This window comes from Neomonachus schauinslandi, chromosome 14 (assembly GCF_002201575.2).
Source record: "Neomonachus schauinslandi chromosome 14, ASM220157v2, whole genome shotgun sequence".
In the NCBI taxonomy this organism is placed as follows: domain Eukaryota; kingdom Metazoa; phylum Chordata; class Mammalia; order Carnivora; family Phocidae; genus Neomonachus; species Neomonachus schauinslandi.
Genome location: NC_058416.1, coordinates 39,196,642 through 39,219,486, shown reverse-complemented (window position 1 = coordinate 39,219,486; position 22,845 = coordinate 39,196,642). Strand labels below are relative to the sequence as shown.

Below are 22,845 nucleotides of genomic sequence, written 5' to 3'. Positions count from 1 at the left end.
AAAAAATCCACTGATAGCCTTACGGGGTTTCTCTTGTAACTGTCTTCTTTTCTCTTGCTGCTTTAAAATTTTTTTCTTTATCACTATTTTTTGTCATTTTAATTACTACGTGTCTTGGTATGGACCTCCATGTGTTGATTTTGTTGGGGACCTCTGTGCCTCCTGGAATCTGGATATGTTTCCTTCCCCAGATTAGGAAAGTTTTCAGCTATTATTTCTTCCAATAAATTTTCTGCCCTTTTTCTCTCTCTTCTTCTTCTGGGATCCCTATAATATGAATGCTATTAAACTTGATGGAGTCATGGATTTCCCTAAGTCTATTCTCATTTGCATAATCCTTTTTCCTCTCATTTGCTCAGCTTGATTACTTTTCATTACTCTGTCTTCCAGGTCATTGATTCGTTCCTCTGCTTCCTCTAGCCTGCTGTTTATTCCACCAAGTGTATTTTTAAATTTCATTTATTATATTCTTCATCTCTGATTGATTCTTTTTAATCTCTTTGTTAAGGGTCTCAATGATGTTCTCCACTCCTTCTCAAGTCCAGTGAGTGTCCTTATGATCATTACTTTAAATTCACTATCTGGCATAACACTTATATCCATTTTGTTTAGTTCTCTTGTGGTTTTGTATGGTTCTCTCATTTGGGACATACTCCTCTGTCTCATCATTTTGTCTACTTCTCTGTGTCTGTTTCTTTGTGTTGGGAAAGTCAGCTACATCTCCTGCTCTTGAATGTAATGGTTTTATGAAAAAGAGATCCTGTAGTGCCCTGCAGTGCAATGTCCTTTGTTCCCTAGAATCTGGTGCTTTAGGGAGTGTCTCCTATATGTGTTACATCTGCCCTGCTGTTGTGTCCTAGCCAACTTTTCCTTCAGTCCAGTCATTTGCAGAGGCTCTCTTTGCCTGTTGTGGGCCATGTTTGGTCACTGGCTGGATGGGGTGCATTTTAACAAGGTGTGCACTGGTCTGCTTGTGAAACGAGGCCTGCTGCCACTGCCACTGTGGCCACTGAAGCTGAGGTCCCATAAAATGGTTGGGTTGGGAGATGAGGTGTTGGTGGGGTTTGTGCTGGTCTTCTGGGAGGAGGAGACTTTCAGCACCTGGACTGAGGCAAGAGTGACTGGGAAGGGTGAATACACAGAAATGTGGGGGACAGGGCTTGGTGTAAGCAAGTTAGGTAGTGAGTGTTGGCACCATGCTGGTCTGCTCAGGTGGCCCTGTGTTTATGCTTGGAGGTGGGGTTGTGAATTGGTGCCTTCAGCTCCTCTGTTCCTGAGGGGTCTCCCTGTGATCACTGCCTCTCTGGCCATGCTCTGAGATGAGTAAATAACTCTCCCTCCAGTATGGCCCTGGCATTTTTCAAACTTCTGCTTCCATGTTGTATCTCCATGGGCTTTTGCCATGTTGTCTCTTTAAGGGTAGGGATTCTACTTCCTAATGCTCTCCAGGCTCTCCTGAAGTTGAATCCACTGATTTTTTAAAATCCCATGTTTAAAGTCCTGGTAGTTGTACAAACTCACAAGATTCATCCCTTCTCATTTTCAAAGCCATATGTTATGGGGATTTACCTTCCCTGTGAGGGCTTTCCAGTGTGATAGTCTACTTTTTGCCCTTCTCCACACCATGGGCTCTCTCCCCTCTGCTGACAGTCACAGTCTGGTTTGATTCACTCCCAAACTCCCATCTTCACCCTTCCTGTCTTCTTTGATGTGGCCTCTTCTCTACCTTTAGTTGTGGAGTTTGTTCTGCAAATCTTCAGGTTGATTTCTGGGCTATTCATGCTGATGTGAGTGTTATCTAGTTATATCTGTGGGACAAGGAGAGCTTAGTGTCCTCCTACTCTGCCACCCTCCCAACCTCCAACCAAGTGATTTTAAATTTTTACCCTGTGTTTTTTTCTGGCTTTTTTCCATTTGCATAGCTGTCTTCCAGAAATAAGAAATTGGTCTGTCCTTATATGTATTATGTGTGTGTGTGCATGCACAAATGTCTGAAATGACTAAACACCTTATTTCTGTGCCATCAAAATTCTTGGCAAAGCACCTAGAGAATGATTTTGTTTATTAATGTATAGAAATGTAGGCACCTTGAGCTTGAAAGACCTTTGAGGTTATCACATTAAATCCTAATAAACCACTTCACCAATTCACATAATAATCAATTCACTCAACAAATATTTTTGAGTACTTATGTATTAAGAACTGTAGTTGGTGCCAGGAGGATAAAGATAAACAAATAAGACACGCTTTTCAAAGGAGAAGGCTCACATTCTAGTGGGTGAGGACATACAGACCACACACAAATGTTTGTTCAAGGAGGTCAGGTGAACATTCCAGGAGTGCAGACTGAGAAGCTGCTCTCTGGGCTGACTCTTAGCCAGTTTGCTTTCCCTCAACCACTGCAATGCTTCTGCTCGAGCACTAGCAGTGCATGGTTGGAGAGCAAATATTTTCATATTGAGCCCAAACCCACCCTTCCATTATGGGTCCAGGTGTTGCCAACCTTCACTTAGTCCTTTAGATGTTTGACCTTCCAAAGTCTTTTCCTTTTACAATTAAACATTCTAAATTTGTATATTTCTCCCTCTCCCTGTTTTTTATTAGATTGCTGCTTTCTAGTATATCAATATGGCCCTTAAACTATACTTCCCAACCTTTATAAAATACTGCAGATATACTCAACTTTTGAAGTGCAATGGGACTATCATCTCCTTTAACAAGACAAAACATTTGTGCCTTCGAAGTCTAAGATCACATGAACATGTCTGCCACATCACATTCTCTTATTTAAATGATGAGTTAATATTCAGTCTTTTTTCCAAATAAGATGCCAAAGGGGTATTAAAAATCACAGCATTAAATAAGTTAAAAATAAAAAGAGAAAAATAATGCAATGATAGTACCTTATATGGGCTGAGATGTGAGGTTAGGACTATTAAATATGCCCTACAAGTGTCAGATTCAAGAAGTCTCATGTGCTTGCCAGAGCTGGAACATGGCATTGGTCTTAAGATAGTAGTAGCTCACTTTGGCTTATGTTAAAATTATAGTCAACTAAAACCCCTATATATATATATATATATATATATATATATATATATATATATATATTTTATATAAATGGCTTCGATGTCAAATACACCAATACTTTATTTCAATTATAGTTCATCTTACTAGTTTCTGTTTGATTATGTTTTCAAAAGCTTATGTGGTCACCTGGTTTTCTGCCATCTGTAGATTTACCAATTATGCTTTTTTTTTTTTTTTTGGATAGTCCTGCAATTGCTTCAAGCCCAAGGGTGAAACAAAGTTTCCTTTTTCTGCTTAATGTTTATTTTGAATTGATTTTGCTCAATATCAGTTATATACAATTTACTTTTTAAAGATTCATCAGATGATTTTCTCATCAAATCGTTCACTAATACCTTTTTTTATAATTCGCTAATATCCTATGGCATCATTTTAATATTACCTTCAAAATATAAAACATTAGATTCCATAGTATTGACATGCTATTAAATTATATGAAAATAGAGAGCAATAGCATCTGGTCTGTTAAGCAATTTTTAGCCATGTTGACTCAAATTATAGAGACTGATACCTGCAGACTCACTCTGCAAACATACTGAATCACTCTATCATGCTGTCATTTAAAAAATTTTGAGGGGCACCTGGGTGGCTCAGCTGGTTAAGTGTCTGCCTTCAGCTCAGGTCATGATCTCAGGGTCCTGGGATCGAGTCCTGTGTCAGGTTCCCTCCTCTGTGGGGAGTCTGCTTCTCCCTCTGCCCCTCTCCCTGCTTGTGCTCTCACTCTCTCAAATAAATAAATAAAACTTAAAAAATAAAATAAAAAAATAGAAAATGTTGATATAATAAGTGAAAACAAGTTAGTCATGGAATACCTTCAGATAAATTTAATGGCCTTACACACTAAAAACCAACTAAGCAAGAACTGAACTAATTTCACTAATGATGTACAGCCCCAAAGGAGCTTCGACTCTTCTAGGAAGAAAAGCACAGCAACAAGTAGAAGGAGTAAGGTGCTGAAAATACAACTGTGGTTTGGTGATATGTACAGAGTACAGTAGGAGGTAAAGAAAAGGAAGGTGCTCAGGAAGGATTTTGTAGAGATGTTTGCTTTGAGTCAGATGTTCTTTAACAGGTAAGATAATAAGAGTATTACAGAAGGAGGTTAAGGTATAGGCACAGGCAAGGAAGAAGGAGTTAAAGAAGAGGTTTCACACTAGAGGAATTTTGGAGCAGCTGATACAGACTTTAAGGAACTAATCTGGAAAGAGATAAAGCTGGGAAGTTTAGCAAGAACTGGGTCATGACGGTCATTGTGTACCATGCTGAGGGTTTAGGAGTTAAGTTTTTCAGAGGGTTGCCCATGTTTCTATAGTTTTATGGCAAGATCCTGAAAATTATGTTTCAGTATTCCTATTAAAAGTCAAAGTTGAAATATTCTAAATTGAAATCATCTCCATCAGATAAGAATTCACTAAATTATGTTCCTCAAATTCCCCAAACACAATCCAGCCTTGTTACTGTGTCTCTAGAAGCAGAGTAGTTGAATCTTTCTACTGATACTATGCTATCATTTCTAACTCTTCATTTCCATTGTTACATAACAGCCATCAACATAAGTAATTTAAAATCAAATTTGTTAAAAAAAATGCATTGGTGAATTTCTAATAAAAATTAGAATAAGGATTATTGTAGGTTAGGGATTGAGAGTTCACTTTAACGATATTCAAAGTTTCTACTGACATTTTCAATATTTCAAAATACACCCTAATTTACAATGAGGATTTATCACTTAAGAATGTTTACAGTTAGGCAGAAGTATGAGATTTTTTTAAAACAATAAATAGAACATGCAGATTACCTTTGGATATTTAAAAGGGAATCACAAGTTATAGGCACTCCATAATTTTTAATGTACTATCTGTTAACAGACTTTTAAGGGGGAAAAAAATCAAGATCCTGACTTCAAAAACACTGCAACTGTAGTTTATACTCAAGTTTGTATATGCGTATCTATTAAACCTACACATTTAAATTCTACCTTTTCAAAACTTTAAATTTCTATTATTTTAAATTTTTGTTATAATCCATTATCAGTGGAATCTTTATATAAAGTACTTGTACATATATAAAGTGCATATACATCTTATATATGTACTTCATATGATAGATACACACACACACACACACACACACACACACACACACCCTCAGAGGAAAACAGCAAAAATAGCCGCCAGTAAAAATGAAATTTGAAATAGCTTTGGAAGTGTTTTGCAAAATCCTTTGATTATGGTAAATTATGCATCATGAAGTGCACACATAATTAAAATATTTAGAAAAAGATTTGGTTTGTTTAGGTTCAGCATGCATTGTTTATGCTGCAAGTTAATGAAGATTATGGTTTTAAAGAGCATGTGCATTTTATATCATAGAACAGGTGCTTCTATTTTTTGTTTTTTAATAGAACAAGGTGGGGTTTGTTTTATTTTCCTTTGGAAAGTCATGTTTTATTCATATTATAACATTTCAAATAGTAAAATATTAATCTAAAAAATTTAATTTTCCCAAAATAGTCTTTACATAGTTAATATGGATTTCTAAAATAGATCAGAGTCTTAAAGACAACGGATCCACTAAAAGTTTTTACAGAGACAAAGAGTAAAATTTCACATGCATCTGGAACCACAGTTATATTCTAATCCCAAAGTGCTTATTTTTCAAATAAAGTTATCTCTAAATCTTCTTAGGAGGACAAGCCTCTTTTGAAATGGAAGGGGAAAGAAAACAGGTAAATAAGATAAACATAAGTGTAATTTTTACTGAAGTAGATTTCACACAAAAGCAACAGAAGGCAACTGTTGACGATATCTCTTAAACAGCTGAATGGCATCTGCAAAGCCTGAAGATTTGAAAATATATATTTATACCAAATGTATTTATAAAAATCTGTTTTGAGGTTTGTGAAAAGTAAGTTCACTCTCCCTTTCCCCCCAAAGTATGCATGGTGTATATGTTAACTTACTGAATTCATCCTTCATGCAATTCCAGTTTATTAAAGAGGTTAAAAATTTATAAAACTCTGATGGGATATGGTTTTAATGCTTCATCACACTACCCATCATTTGCTTTTCAATCTAGATCAGAATGATCTTTCCTACTTCCCTGCAATCACCTACCTGCACAGCTAATATTTTCTGAATACTCTCCTGAGAGTCTGTCTGGAACTTGGCCAGCCTCATCTGGCTGTAGAGGACCACCAGTTTGAAGTGCTTCTGCCACACCTTGTGTATCCTTCTTTGCAGCTGACAGAGCTAAAGGGAAGAGGGAGGGGGGAAAAACACAAGTCAGAGTAGGAGAGGAAATTAATGGCAGTGTTCAAGAAGAATGATGGAGGGAAATATAGAAAGCAGTCAATAGCCCATTCTGCACTGTACGGACCTGACAGGAATTTCACAGTCTCTTGATTTTCCAGCCCACTCATGTGCATTCATCAGAAACCAGTCACATCTGGCCGCCAGGATGGGGGGTTAATTTTCTCTAAATGCCTCAGCAGTTTTGTTCTAGCTGAGGCAAACTCTGTGACTGCAAAGCTGATGAGTAAAATATTTCTACTTCACCCAGTTTAACTCAAAACCGATAGCCTCGGGACATATTGAACCTTTCTTTAAAAAAAAAATAACCTTTTGAAGCTTTTTTGAATGGCACATCAGGTTAAGCCAAAGTTTAAAAATGCAACTTGGAAACTTTAATGGAAACATTTTTTTTTTTTTTTTTTTTTTTTTTTCCTCATAAAGCTTACCATTGCTTGGCAATGTGTGCTTTAGAGCATGACAAAACTAAAGAGAATTAACTTAGCCATCAGCTGCTGAGGGAGAACAATAACAGGGAAGAGATTTCCAGCAAGAACTCTCTATTAATCTACCTCCCTCTGACTATGTGACATGGAGACATCTCACTGCACTAACATACAGTGGACGCAGTGCTTAGAGGTGAAACGTTCAATACTGCATCTACACAAAAAAGACTTCTCCTATGAGGCATTCTATACTTTTTGGATGTTTAGTATAAAATCAAACAACAACAACAAATACGGTAGAAGTTTTACCAAAACAATGAACATATGTCACTCAACAGTTAACACAGCCACACCATATAGAATTTTTATAATTAGGTTATTTTCGAAGAAATAAACTTCATAAAAATTAATTTTAAAAACCGTACTAAAATATATTCTGTCACTGAAACCTTTTTTTTTTTTTTTTTTGGTGATGTGGATAGTTGTTTATGTTGACTTCTTCTTAGAATGAAAAATAAACACCAAAAATTTCATATCAGACATCTTCACAACAGAATAAAAACATGTCACAAAGTAGGGCTATTTTATGTCTTATTTATTGATCTGAGCACATGTAAAGGATCCTATGCAAAACTTCACCAGACTGCATGGATGACTTGTGAACTTTTCTGGAAGCGTATTTCAATAAAACAGTTTACTTAAAAACAACAATTTTTTTTAAAGATTTTATTTATTTATTTGAGAGAGAGAGAATGAGAGACAGAGAGCATGAGAGGGAGGAGGGTCAGAGGGAGAAGCAGACTCCCCGCCGAGCAGGGAGCCCGATGCGGGACTCGATCCCGGGACTCCAGGATCATGACCTGAGCCGAAGGCAGTCGCTTAACCAACTGAGCCACCCAGGTGCCCCAAAACAACAATTTTAAAAATAGTCACCTGGTGTGAATTGTGAATTGTTTATAATCATTATCTTCATCATAATAAGCAACACATAGGTATTTATGTAAGTCCACAGAATAATGAAACCACTATTCTTGGTTAATTGGTTAACTTGTGAAATAAGAATAACCTTGAAAACTATAGAATTTTCAGCTTGCTAAATGCTGAAATATATTACCTGGAATTTAAGGACATTTTAGATAATTTAGGCTATTGAGTTGAAAATTAACATCACTTTTTGAAGAGAAAGTCTGTCATTATTAAGTGGTTTTCTGTAATATTTAGTAGTTTTAATATAATATTAAATTTTTTTTTCTGCCAAATCTGACAGCCACTGGGGGAGCATATGCTGTTATCTTAAAATACTCACTAAGATGTTAAGACGCTTTAGTCTAAGCATTACACCATTATTAAGGTATCTGCAAATATGACAAGGGCAAATAAGAGGAATATGAGTTTTAGAGGAATTCCTTAAACTGAAGGTAACTTTTTTACAAGTGGGAGCTCTCAACATGTGAAAGGTTTTTACAAGTGGGGGAGCTCATTAACCAAAGTGAACTGAATGGTAATGCTACCCATCTTTCTCTCTACTTAAGTAGAGAAGTTCCTTATGTATCAACTAAAAAAGAGTAATATCTCAAAGTGTTTTTTTTTAATTTTAGATTTATAGCTAATAAGCTTCTGAAAAAAGAATGGGGACAGAAAAAAACTGAAGGAATTCTTAGAATCAACATCCAGTAAAAGTCACATATATACAATACATATCCACATTAAAGACAATGAGATGATCAACAATAATATATATGGAAAAATATTTAAGGTGCTAGAAATGACAGTTGATTTGAATATGATGACAACTATTTTAAGAAAATTGTTATGGTAAAAGTCCAATTATAAGATGTTAGTAGACAGTAATCACTCAATAAGTACTGAAATTAAATCAATAAAGTGAACTGGTAAAATTTTAGTGGTGAAGCAAAGGAGCAAGTAAGACTTTCAAGAACTTAATAATTAATGAGAGAAGAGAAAGATAAGCCAAGTGAATGTAAGAGACACAAAAATATATAAAGGGAAAACTAAAGAGAGAGAATTCAGTTGTGAGTGGAAAAGTCCTTTAGGTAGACACAGAATTTAGGTTGGAAAGCCAAAGGAACTGGAATGATTTTTGATCTCTCCAACTTCAATTAAACTCGTGTTTCTGAAATGAAACTCTTCAGTGATTACATTCTTGAAATGTAATCATTTATTTCTGAAATGATTATATTCCTGCCCTCTCCTTCAGATTTTAGGGAAGATAAGGTGAGAGGAGGGAGGAAGTGTTAGAGAAACAAAAAAGAACAGTAAGGGACACAAACACACTGGATGGGGTTACAGCAAGGGCACTGTAAGGACTTGCCAAGTACTTAGAAGTAAGAATGGAATTTAGAGCCACTGATGGAGTAACTAGGCTGCTGCTTAGTCTCTAGCACATATTACAAGAATTTTGGAAAAGAATGGATAAGATTCTCATAGAAAACTCAGAAGGAGCATACTGGCACAGGAAAAGAGTCATTTTGAAAAAAGATCCTCAACTTCAGTGCCCTCGGTTTTGCACACAAAAGAGAAAAGAGGATATTCAACTGCATCAGGAGTGCTGAAACAGGAAACAGCTGGTGTGTACTCTCAGACATTTAAAATGGCAAAAAGGAATGGTAGAGTTTTCTGACAATGGTTTCTGGCCAGTTTGAATTTGTGGTAGATTTGGTAAGTTGGGCTCTAGCTCTTGCTTTGTGAGTTCTTTGCTGAAGGAAGCCCAAAGATAGAATTTGTTGTTATTTCTTTTGAGATAATGATTACTATGTAGCTATTCACAAAGAAAAAAAATCAATGCCTATTTTGACATGGTATTTAAGATACAGAGAGTTGATGTCAATGTTAGCATTGCATCCAATGTCCATTTGTATATAATATACATTTGGTAAAAATCCCTTCTGATTAAATTTGATTAGGTTCTTTTTATTGCATTTATTACCATTTTAAAGCTTGATATTCTCTGACAGTAAAACAGAGTAAATTAATGTTGTCACTTGCAAGAATGAAAGATTCTCCATTCTCTTATTTTAATATACTTTTGTATATTATATGGATTCTGTTTTTAATCCAAGTTATTTTGATGACCTATATAAATTCATGCTAACTCCCATATATCACATAAACCTGGCTTTAATACTAAATGTAATAATGTATATATTACAACACACAAAACCTCTAATTAAATAGGTTTAAATTTATATTATTTTACTGCTGTTATGCATGTTAAAATTATAATATGCTAAGACTAATATAAACTATTTGATATCCCAATCACAAGTTTCAAAAACATTAGGCACAGCCATAACCAAATTAGCACTGAAATATTGTCTTACACCATTCTCATGTTCTCAGCATTGAAAGTAGAACTTTCAAAGCATCACTTTTTCAGGTATTTTCTGTGGCCAGCTTGGAGTATACAGTTGTGTGGTTTGCATTATGGAGGACACAAAAATAAAGCCTTGTTATCCTAGCCCAAAGGAGACAATTGGGGCACACTGTGAAGAATGGAGTAATATAGAGTTGAAGTATATTTGTTATTTACTGTCAGAGAAAAACAGTGTTCATAGATGTGATTTTAAAAATAGACCCTCAAATTATTTGATAATCCTCCTGAAGCAGGAGGGTTTAAGAGTAGACCCTCAAATTATTTGAAAATCCTCCCTTTGAGTGTAGGCTGGACTTAGTGACTGTCTTGTAAAGAACAGAATAGGGCAGAAGATAGTACACACACACACACACACACACACACACACACACACACACACACACACCCCCGAGGCTTCTGTCTTGGGTTTTCTCTCTCTCACATTCTCTCAGATGTTTTGATCTAGGAATAGCCAGCTCCCATGTTGTGTAAGCAGCTCTGTGAAAGACCCACATGGTGAGGAATTGAAACTTCTTTTTGCCAACAGCCCCTGTGAGTGATCTTGAAAGCAGATTCTCCAATCTCTTCAGATGACTGCCACCCTGACCAACAACTTGACTGCAACCTTATAGGAGACCATGAGCCAAAATCACCCATCTATGCACCTCCTGGTTCTTGTCTCTCAGAAACTTTGTGAGAAAATAAGTGTTTATTAGCTTAAGCTGCTAAATTTAGGGACAATTTGTTGCAGCAATAGTTAATGATAGATTTTAAACTCTTTTTCTTTCTTCTCTCTTTGCCTAGCCAGAAAATAATTTACTATCCGTATTTTCTGAATGTAAAGCAAAAGTGATCTCCTAATTCACTGTTTGGTTTAAGACTGAAGCTGAAAATGATTTATTAGTAATAAGAGAGTGATTAATAAATACTTATTGATTGATAGAATGTAGTTTGTACCACCTAGGAGCTCATTAATTGAAGACAGTGTAAAGGAACTATAATTTAATAGTTCCAGAAATTTAAAAATGGTTCATTATCAGCAAATACTTTCATGAAATACATCAATATATCAAAGAAAAAATAATCATCCCCAAGAGAAGTCGATATGAATAAACACAGAACAAAAACAATCAACAGTGGAAAAAATTATCTTAGCAAACTAGGAATAGGAACAGAAGAAAATTTCTTTAACCTGATAAAGCTATAAACCCAAAACTTCCAACAAATATTTTAGTAAATAGAGATACTTTAGAAACATTCCCATAAATGTCAGGAAAAATACAGAAAGGCTATCAGGAATCAGTACCTCTTTTCAAAATTTTATTGCAGATACTGGCCAAAGCAATAAGAAAATGAAAGAAAAAAATAGATGTGAGAGAAAGAATGCCTACACAGAAAATTAAAGAGGTTCTAAAAATCAACAATAGGAGGCAATTAGAGAGTTTAGGAACTTTTTTGCCTGTAAGATCAGCACTGAAAAAAATAACATTAAAAATTAGTTATAACCAATTTTGAATCATGATTCTAAAATACCATTCATAATCACAATACAAAATGTAAGATGTCTAGGTTTCAATCTATTAAAGAATATGTAGAGAAATATACACAGAAAGTTAAAAAACATTTTTTAAAAATATAAAGTAATAACTAAATAAATGGAGAGGTATAATCTGTCCACATAGGGGACATGTCACTGTTTCGCAAAGTGGTCTACAATCTCATCAGGTTTCATAGAACTTGATCTAAAACTTATATGGAAGAATAGAGGACTGAGAACAGCTAAGACAATTGTGAAATAGAAGAACAAGCTAAAAAAAAACTTGACATATATAAAGAAGTAGGAACTAACAGTAATGTCAGTATTGGAATGGATAAGCATTAGGTCAGAAAAGAGATGAACAAGACATTCATATAAAATATATAAGTTTGAAATATGACACAGCATTTAAATTAGTGGAGAAAGGATGGCATAATTGATTTTCTCTATACAAGTCTCTAAAATAAAACTAGATCCTTAACTTATAATATACACTAACATAAAAGCTAGGTAGACTAAATTGAGAAAAGATAAATTTAAAACTGACCTTTAGAAGGGGAAGCAGTTTTAAATAAAATACTAAAATAATAAATTCTAATGGAAAGAACTGGTAAATTTAATTATACTGAATTTTTTTAAATTTAAATTTAAGCAGAGTAACAAAATTAACCAGAGGTTTAGAAAAAATATTAACAACACAGCTAGCAAGGATTAATTTCTTTAACATAGAAAGAGCCCCTATAAATCAATAAGGAAAAATACAAACAATATACCAGAAAAATGGGGAAATAATACAAATAGGCAACACAGAAAAGGAAATCTATTTTGTCTATAAACATTTGAAAAGATGCGGTTCATATATACAATGGAATATTACTCAGCCATCAGAAAGGATGAATACCTACCATTTGCATCCACATGGATGCGACTGGACGGGATTATGCTAAGTGAAATAAGTCAAGGAGAGAAGACAATTATCATATGGTTTCACTCTTATGTGGAACATAAGGAATAGCACGGAGGACCATAGGGGAAGGAAGGGAAAACTGAATGGGAAGAAATCAGAGAGGGAGACAATCCTTGAGAGACTCTGGGCTCTGGGAAACAAACTGAGGGATACAGAAGGGAGGGGGTGGGGGAATGGGGTAACCAGGTGATGGGTATTAAGGAGGGCACGCGTTGTGATGAGCACTGGTTGTTAAACAGAACTAATGAATTGTTGAACACTTAAAAAAAAAAAGAAAAACATGTTCAATCTCAATAGTAGAGCACAAATGAATATGATTTACACTCACCCAATTGGCAATTATTACAAAAAACTGTCCATACCAATTCTTGGTAAGATGTGGAAAAAACTAAACTCTCATACATTGTTCATACATTGTCAAATTTGTGTCTAATTTGACACAAAGACTCTGGAGAACAATCTGACATTATGTATTAAATCTGGAGATGTAGCTCCCCTTTGATCTAGCAATTATACTTAAACCTACATATTCTAGACAGTAGTTCTCAAGATCAGCAGGATTAGTATCACAACAGAACTTGTTAGAAATATAGTTATTCAGACCTACTGAATCAGAAACTCTGGAGCCCAGCAATTGGTGTTTTAACAAGACTTCCAGGTATCTAATGCATTCTGAAGTCAGAGATACTGCTCTTGAATAACAGTTATAATATGTTCTCAAGGAAACATATAAAATAATGTTAATTTACAGCATTGATTGCAATGGTGAAAATGTGGAAACAATCTAATTGTTTACACTTGAATAATAAAAAATACATTGTAGTACGTTCATATCCTACGGCCTAGAATTTAAAATAAATCCACTAATATTGCATGTGATATATACAGTACATTTATACATAAAAATGAAAACTAATAGTTTACATGTAAAATTAATTACAATTAATAAAATTAATAATTAATAAAATTACAATTAATAAAATATGGATAGAATTGATAAATACCTAGTGGTTATCTCAGTAAAGAGGAGGGAAATAATATTAGGAATAGGCAGACAGAGGGTTTTGAGTGTATTCATACTGGTCTAAACATACAAAGCAAATATGCAAATATCGATATTTACAAAGCTGATAAAGGTACACAGAAATTTATGATAAAACTTACATGTACCTTATATATAACTCTGTAACTTACTGTAAGTTTAGTTGTTTCATTAAAAAAAAAACAACTTACATGTCAGTAAAGACATGTAAGCTTAACCCAACTTTGTCAAAGCATCCTCCATATTTTGTGGTTCAGGATTATTTCTTTTTAGAGAATTTACTATAATCTAGCTTAAAAAATACTATTATATTTGACCATCTGCTAAAATATGAAAAAGGCTTTTGTTATGTATCCACTAAGCATGATCTTACCTATAATAAAAGAGCTATCCAAAATATTAAAGGAGTTTAAATCAATAAGAAATTAATTACTACTCTTTCCTTCTTAAATTGCCTAAATTTTTTGGTATTTCTCCTCCTTCTGCTCACATAATAAAAGCATTTGTTGAATAGCAACTTTATAACGTATTTCATACTAAATTGAAGATAGATATATAGAAGCCTACTTACACGAGAATTTGAATTTGATAGAATTAGGTGAGGATTGATGGTACATTCATTTGAAAAAGCATAAAAATATGTAAAATGATTAATAGAGCTTTGGAGAAAGTTGTTTATAAGCCTTTAAATTAATCCTTAGACTAAAATTAGTCCTTTTCTGTGGTTTAACTTTTCTAACATTCTCAAATCATAAGATTAGGTCCCTAATAAGAAAAATAGCAGTAAAATTTTTGTATTAGTCATGTTGATATCGTAAAGACACTTTGCTATGTTATACAACAGAGCTCAGATATTAAAAATACATTAATCAAAATAAACAGGAATTTTTGCAACCTTAGACACACGTTACTATGTTGAAACAATAGTAGACTAGCCTGTTTTTTCTTTTAAAAATTCCTTATATTGTCTCTGTGTATTACAAAACATAAATGTCATTACAAACATGTTTTAAAGATAAAATTAAATCATTTTTAGAGACATATGGTGCCAAAAATTAACTCCCCAAAGCACATAATTTAACTTGCTTTTGCAATTTAAGAACCCTGGAAAAAAGGAAAGGGAACATTTCAAGGAAATGAAAAGTGTCCTTAAAATGAATTTCTGCTTATAAGAATCAGATATAACAACAGTCTTTTAAATTAAAATACAAATACCATATGTATAGTTATCTGAAAATGAACTATAAATTGTTTTGTCAGAAAACAAAGGCCAGTCAATCCTGAAAATGCAGAAGTCCCTTAAGACACAAAGGAAATACTGGGAGGACGGATAGCTCATGGACGGCACTCAAAGTTCTTTGTCTACGAATAACGATTTTCCATCACTGGAACACCAAAACAACCGCTGAAGATTTGAATGTGTGAGACAGATTGTAAAACAATACTTCATTTATAATTTTTTGAGGAAGAATATCTTTATGAAAAACTGGATGACAGTTCAAAAGCACACAGAATTGTTCTGCATATATGAAAAATCCACTGGATATAACATTCAAACAGGAAATTCATAGGATCACAGCAATAAACAACTCTAATCAAAGTAACATGTAGGACAAACATCAAGGATGTGGAACCTTCCAAATTCTTGAGGTCCAAATCACTCCCCAGTACACTGGAGTGGAAATTGGGAGTGGGTATATGGTGATGACAATGTGTGACAATTGTCAGAGGTTACAGAATTTGTGAAGGGAGTACCTGTGTATTTAATTCACCACAGGTATCTGAAAATTTGAAAGCTCATCTAGTGTGACCACTAGTGAGCTTGGGAATTTCATAGGTGAGAAGGCTGCTGCCTAAGAATAGAAATGAAGAACTTTTACCATGGGAGAAAATTAAAGCATTTCACACAATCTACTTGTATTTTCTATCTATAAACACAGTCAAGCAAATAGTCCAACTGTATGTAGAAGCAGCTCTAAGGAAAAATTACACATATTTGACAAAGGAGAGAAAAAACATGCTATATTCTGCAGATTTGCATTTGTACCTTGGGTAATCCAATTAAAATGATAACCTTTGACAAAATATGATAAAGGGCACTTGGAAAAAGTAACAGTATTTTCCTATAGGAATATACTTCAAATGATAGATAGATAATAGAAACATACATACAGTCATTCATTTGCACTAGAATATTAAAATAATGATTATGATTTCTGACCTGCTCATTATAAGGTTTTACATAATGGAAGCATACTTCCTTTCTCTCTTTCTGACAGATAAATAAAACTGATAGGGAAAGATATGTCCATGCAATTTTAATTCAACAGAGTGATGTGAAGTGAATGCAGCTCACAAGGCAAACCTTATCAGTTCTGTTTATCGTAATAACCCAAACAATGGCAATTACAAATTACTCCACAGATTTTTGGCACAGCAGGAATGACAGATATACAAAATCCAGTTAATTCTGATCTTTTTATAGTACTCAGTTACCAAGCTACACATGTACAATAAACAAATCTCAAAAGTAATGAGATATTTATTATCAAATCTGTTCCACAGATTGGTGTCAAAGATCACATAGCTCATTTCTGGAAACATCCTTTGTCAACTGCTTAGGTATACTTAAAAAAAAAAAAAAATATGACTCACATGCATTCCCAAAACTAGAGCTGGCCTTTAACAATTAATAAAGAACTACTCTTTTATTTTAATGATATAAAGAACAATACATTTCAAGATTCTGTATTTGGACCTCTGCTAATATATAAAAACACCGATGGCATGAGAAAGCAAGCTGAACTATAACAAACACTACTAAGTCTTGTAGTTAATAGTTAAAGATCACATCTATCCCTTTCTATGAATATGGACATGTATTTCCTTTGTATATGTTATAATTATAACACATACTATGACATAGCAGACAATAACTAATCTAACTTAATTTTTATGTATTTAATAGTAATAAGGTGCAAAACTCACAGACTTCTTAGTTTCACAGATATCCGGTTCTGAAATAAAATTACTGTATTCTATTGAATATTTGATTTAAAAATTATAAAGATAACAATTTAATTTTTTATTCAAATGACTAAATTTCACAGACAAATCCTATGAAGAGCTCAAAACTATTCTAATTCTAAAATTATTGTTTTCTGTGGTTTAAAAAAAGATGTTAAGTCAAGAATAAAACAATTTTTAAAATTCTGTAGTAGAAATTATTTTCATAAGAAAAAACTAACTAACTAAAAAATTATTGCTAAAATGAAAAATTAGCTGCTTTTAAGAAGTTGCAAATGGAATTACATAAAGACTAAAAACAAAAGTTATGCTGTCACTATGCTTTAGAGATGAACATATTCTTAAGGTATCCACTTCCTTGCCTGCTGTCATTTTCCCCAGAGTAATTAAATCCCTTGATTTTAAAATGTGGTCAAATGAATGCCGTAAACCGGCTTTTTTGGTGTTCATTTATGAGCGGTGGTTGAATAATTTTCTTTGATGAGTATCCACAATATATCTTTATAATCTTATGAGACCCACCCATTCTGATGCAAATGAATTTAAATAATACTTTAAAAATCACATTTGTTTAAAACTAATTCACAATAAAAACATTGTATCAAAAATGATTTATTATAGAGCTCCCTGGTTTATCTAGAATTCGCAGGAATTAATATAGTATTTTTCTACTTTAAAGACATCAAGTCCATTATAAATATCCCCAGTATCTTTGTTTCTTTTACACACAAGTAAACATAAATGTTTCTGAAATTACTTGTTTTAAACTACTTGCAAAAATTCAACTGAAAGTGTAAAGAAAATATGAAACACAATCATGCAATGAGGCAGAGCCTGGGAGCAGAAAGAAACTAGTCTCTAGCTCCAAGAAATCAGGGGTCAGGTGAGTATGAACTTCTTTATGAACTACATCTAAAATGCAAAAGTCTTATGACCTTATTCTTGTTTTAGCTTCTTTTTACTTATCTAGTATTATTTTGGGAGCTAGAAGGATTTCAACAATAAGAAAAAAATCTGCAAAATAGTGGAAATTGTCATAGATGCCAAAAATTTACTAATCCACTTGTTGGCTTGAACAAGAGTATCTAATTGAACATAGGTTACAATAAATATTATCAAAAACATATAATAATAAAGCAGTGCCTTTTAAGAATCAGTTACTAATCTCATTCTTTCAGCAAACACTGTGAAATAAATTCCAAGATACTCAAAGATCTGAAAAGAATGGTGACAATGATTAACACAAATGGAATGATAATAACCCATAGTAAGAAAATTACCAATGTTCTGCTAAATTCTGGACATTTTTAATGATAAGTAGTGGATGAATCATTGGATATTTGAAAACACAAGCAAATGTAGGTACTAGCATGCTATGTGGCTTTGGGTAATAGTGTCATTTGAACCTTAACTGACTCATTGAAGGAAGAAGTGTAATACTAAATGGATTGCCAGTAAAATATGTAGCCACTTGGCATTTCTGGTTCTCCAGAAGATTTTGGAAATCTCTTGTCTCCTTTTGTGTTTCCATTTCTTCAGCTCCTTCACTGTTCAGACCTCTCCTACCACCTCACTGGAATGGCTCTAGCAAAGATCACCTGCAGGATCTGATATGGCTAAAACTAACGACTTTAAAAAAACCTTTTTTTTTTTTTTTTGAGTATAGTTGACACACAGTGTTACATTAGTTTCAGGTGTACAACATTGTGTTTTACCATCTTTGTATGTTATGCTGTGCTCACCACAAGTGTAGCTACCATCTGTCACCATGCAACGCTATTACAATATTGACCTAATTCTCTCTGCTGTACCTTTTATTCCCATCACTTATTCATTCCCAAACTGGAAGCCCGTATCTCCCAGTTTCCTTCATCCATTCTGCTCATCCCCTACAGCCCTTCCCTCTGGCAAACCATCAGTTTGTTCTCTGTATTTACAGGTCTGATTCTGCTTTTTGTTTGTTTATTCATTTGTTTTGCATTTTAGATTCCACATAAGTGAAATCATATAGTATTTCTCTGTGTTTTTCTCTGACTTATTTCACTTAGCATCATAAACTTTAGGTCTACCCATGTTGCAAATGGCAAAATCTCATCCCTTTTTTACAGCTGCACAATACTCCATTGTGTATATATCTTCTTTATCCATTCATCTATCAATGGACATTTAGGTTGCTTCCATATTTTGGCTATTATAAATAATGCTGAGGTAAATATAGGGATGGATATGTCTTCTCTAATTGGTGTTTTCATTTTTTTCAATAACTACTCAGTAATGGAATTATTAGATGATATGGTATTTCTATTTTTAATTTTTTGAAGAACCTCTATACTTCTTTCTGCAGTGGCTGTAACAATTTACAATCCTACCAAAAAGTAGTGCACAAGAGTTCCTTTTTCTCCACATCCTTGTCAACACTTATTTCTTGTCTTTTTGTTTCACAAGCAAAGTTTTTGCTTTCACAAGCAATTTGTAAAAAAGTGTGAGAGTGTTTTTACTAGCAAAGACTTCACATTATTCTCACTTAATGTCAAGCAGAATAAACAAAACATGGCTGTATACATTTACTTGAAAGAAAGAAAGATTTGAAAAAACTTAATCTGGTGACTTTGAAAGGCAGCTGACCCAGTTTGCCACTGGGCAGGTATTTAAATTAATTAATTAATTAAATTAACACTCCCCCCCCCCCCGCCATGGAGTCTCTCCTAATACTGTCTTATTTAAAAAATTAGTGCAAAATTTTGGGTAAGACATTATCAAATAAGAGATAATAGTTGAGTCAGAAAGCAGTCATTAATATCAATAAGCTAAACTGAATTCACACAGAGTGCAAGGTAAAAGCATCTTAGTAGAGATGCCCTCCTCAGAGGAAATGGTTTGACAATAAAGCTCAGACTGGAAAAGACTGAGGGAGAAGAATCCAAATCACAAAATTAGGCCAAGTAAAGAGTTTGACATGTCACAGAAGGTGACCAGGATGCAAAGAAGTAGCATGAAGTAATGGGCAGCAAAAATGAAGTGAACATTGCAAAACAGATGGAAGATAGGAATAAGTATATAATGCATAAGTCCACTAAACTTTAAGATAATAACAGTGCTTGTTCTGGAAGCACTGTTCTACTTTCAATTTATGCTTATCCTAGTGTCTATAAAATGCCAGCGTATAGCAAACAAGAACCATCTAAAACTTAAACTTGAACTTCTAACCAGAGGGGATGAACAGCATAGAAAATTTTCATAATGCTAATTAACTAAACATTCTCTCAATTTGTGAACCCGGAAAAAAGGGTGTATAATGTGGCTATGCCAATTTGTTTTGTTTCTAAGAAAGATATAAAAGTAATACAGGCATGCTTCATTTTATTGCATTTTGCTTTATTGCACTTTGCAGATATTGTGTCTTTTTGCAAATTGAAGGTTGGTGGCAACGCTGCAACAAGCAAGTCTATCAGTGCCATTTTCCCAACAGCATGTGATCACTTCATGTTCTGTGTCACATTTTTTTTTCAATTTTAAAAATTTTTTATTCTAATGTTAATCACCATACATTACATCATTAGTTTTTGATGTAGTGTTCCATGATTCACTGTTTGTGCATAACACCCAGTGCTCCATGCAGAACGTGCCCTCTTTAATACCCATCACCAGGCTAACCCATCCTCCCACCCCCCTCCCCTCTAGAACCTTCAGTTTGTTTTTTAGAGTCCATCGTCTCTCATGGTTCGTCTCCCCCTCCGATTTCCCCCCCCCTTCATTCTTCCCCTCCTGCTATCTTCTTCTTTTTTTTTTTCTTAACATATATTGCATTATTTGTTTCAGAGGTACAGATCTGTGATTCAACAGTCTTGCACAATTCACAGTGCTCACCATAGCACATACCCTCCCCAGTGTCTATCACCCAGTCACCCCATCCCTCCCACCCCACCCCCCACTCCAGCAACCCTCAGTTTGTTTCCTGAGATTAAGAATTCCTCCTATCAGTGAGGTCATATGATACATGTTTTTCTCTGATTGACTTATTTTGTTCAGCATAACACCCTGCAGTTCCATCCACATCATTGCAAATGGCAAGATCTTATTCCTTTTGATGGCTGCATAATATTCCATTGTATATATATACCACATCTTCTTTATCCATTCATCTGTCGATGGACATCTTGGCTCTTTCCACAGTTTGGCTATTGTGGACATTGCTGCTATAAACATCGGGGTGCACATACCCCTTCAGATCCCTACATTTGTATCTTTGGGGTAAATACCCAGTAGTGCAATTGCTGGATCATACGGTAGCTCTATTTTCAACTTTCTGAGGAAACTCCATACTGTTTTCCAGAGTGGTTGCACCAGCCTGCATTCCCATCAACAGTGTAGGAGGGACCCCCTTCCTCCACATCCCCGCCAACATCTGTCGTGTTAGTTTTAGCCATTCTGACTAGTGTGAGGTGGTATCTCATTGAGGTTTTGATTTGGATTGCCCTGATGCCGAGCGATGTTGAGCACTTTTTCATGGGTCTGTTGGCCATTTGGATGTCTTCCTTGGGAAAATGTCTGTTCATGCCTTCTGCCCATTTCTTGATTGGATTATTTGTTCTTTGGGTGTTGAGTTTAATAAGTTCTTTATAGATTTTGGATACTAGTCCTTTATCTGATATGTCATTTCCAAATATCTTCTCCCATTCTGTCGGTTGTCTTTTGGTTTTGTTGACTGTTTCTTTTGCTGTGCAAAAGCTTTTTATCTCGATGAAGTCCCAATAGTTCATTTTTTGCCCTTGCTTCCCTGGTCTTTGGCAATGTTTCGAGGACGAAGTTGCTGCGGCTGAGGTCGAAGAGGTTGCTGCCTGTGTTCTCCTCTAGGATTTTGATGGACTCCTGTTTCACATTTAGGTATTTCAGCCATTTGGACTCTATTTTTCTGTGTGGTGTAAGGAAATGGTCCAGTTTCATTCTTTTGCATGTGGCTGTCCAATTTTCCCAACACCATTTGTTGAAGAGACTGTCTTTTTTCCATTGGACATTCTTTCCTGCTTTGTCGAAGATTAGTTGACCGTAGAGTTGAGGGTCCATTTCTGGGCTCTCTATTCTGTTCCATTGATCTATGTGTCTGTTCTTGTGCCAGTACCATACTGTCTTGATGATGACAGCTTTGTAATAGAGCTGGAAGTCCAGAATTGTGGTGCTGCCAGCTTTGCTTTTCTTTTTGAACATTCCTCTGGCTATTCGGGGTCTTTTCTGGTTCCATACAAATTTTAGGATTATTTGCTCCATTTCTTTGAAAAAAGTGGATGGTATTCTGATGAGGATTGCATTGAATGTGTAGATTGCTCTAGGTAGCATTGACATCTTCACAATATTTGTTCTTCCAATCCATGAGCATGGAACGTTTTTCCATTTCTTTGTGTCTTCCTCAATTTCTTTCATGAGTATTTTCTAGTTTTCTGAGTACAGATCCTTTGCCTCTTTGGTTAGATTTATTCCTAGGTATCTTATGGTTTGGGGTGCAATTGTAAATGGGATCGATGCCTTAATTTCTCTTTCTTCTGTCTTGTTGTTGGTGTATAGGAATGCCACTGATTTCTGTGCATTGATTTTATATCCTGCCACTTTACTGAATTCCTGTATGAGTTCTAGCAGTTTTGGGGTGGAGTCTTTTGGGTTTTCCACATAAAGTATCATATCATCTGCAAAGAGTGAGAGCTTGACTTCTTCTTTGCCGATTTGGATGCCTTTTATTTCTTTTTGTTGTCTGATTGCTGTGGCTAGGACTTCCAATACTATGTTGAATAGCAGTGGTGATAGTGGACATCCCTGCCGTGTTCCTGACCTTAGGGGGAAAGCTCTCAGTTTTTCCCCATTGAGAATGATATTCGCTTTGGGCTTTTCATAGATGGCTTTTATGATATTGAGGTATGTGCCCTCTATCCCTATACTCTGAAGAGTTTTGATCAAGAAAGGATGCTGTGCTTTGTCAAATGCTTTTTCTGCATCTATTGAGAGGATCATATGATTCTTGTTCTTTCTTTTGCTAATGTATTGTATCACATTGATTGATTTGCGGATGTTGAACCAACCTTGC

General features: G+C 34.6%; 1 protein-coding gene across 1 annotated transcript in view; it reads right to left on the bottom strand.

Moving 5' to 3' along the window:
* CCDC178 (coiled-coil domain containing 178) overlaps positions 1 to 22,845 on the bottom strand; it is a 398,973-nt gene that overhangs the window by 34,552 nt on the left and 341,576 nt on the right. The window contains exon 19 of the mRNA XM_044921257.1: positions 6,207 to 6,341. Coding sequence (XP_044777192.1) covers positions 6,207 to 6,341 — 135 coding nt within the window. The remainder of the gene's footprint in view (positions 1 to 6,206; positions 6,342 to 22,845) is intronic.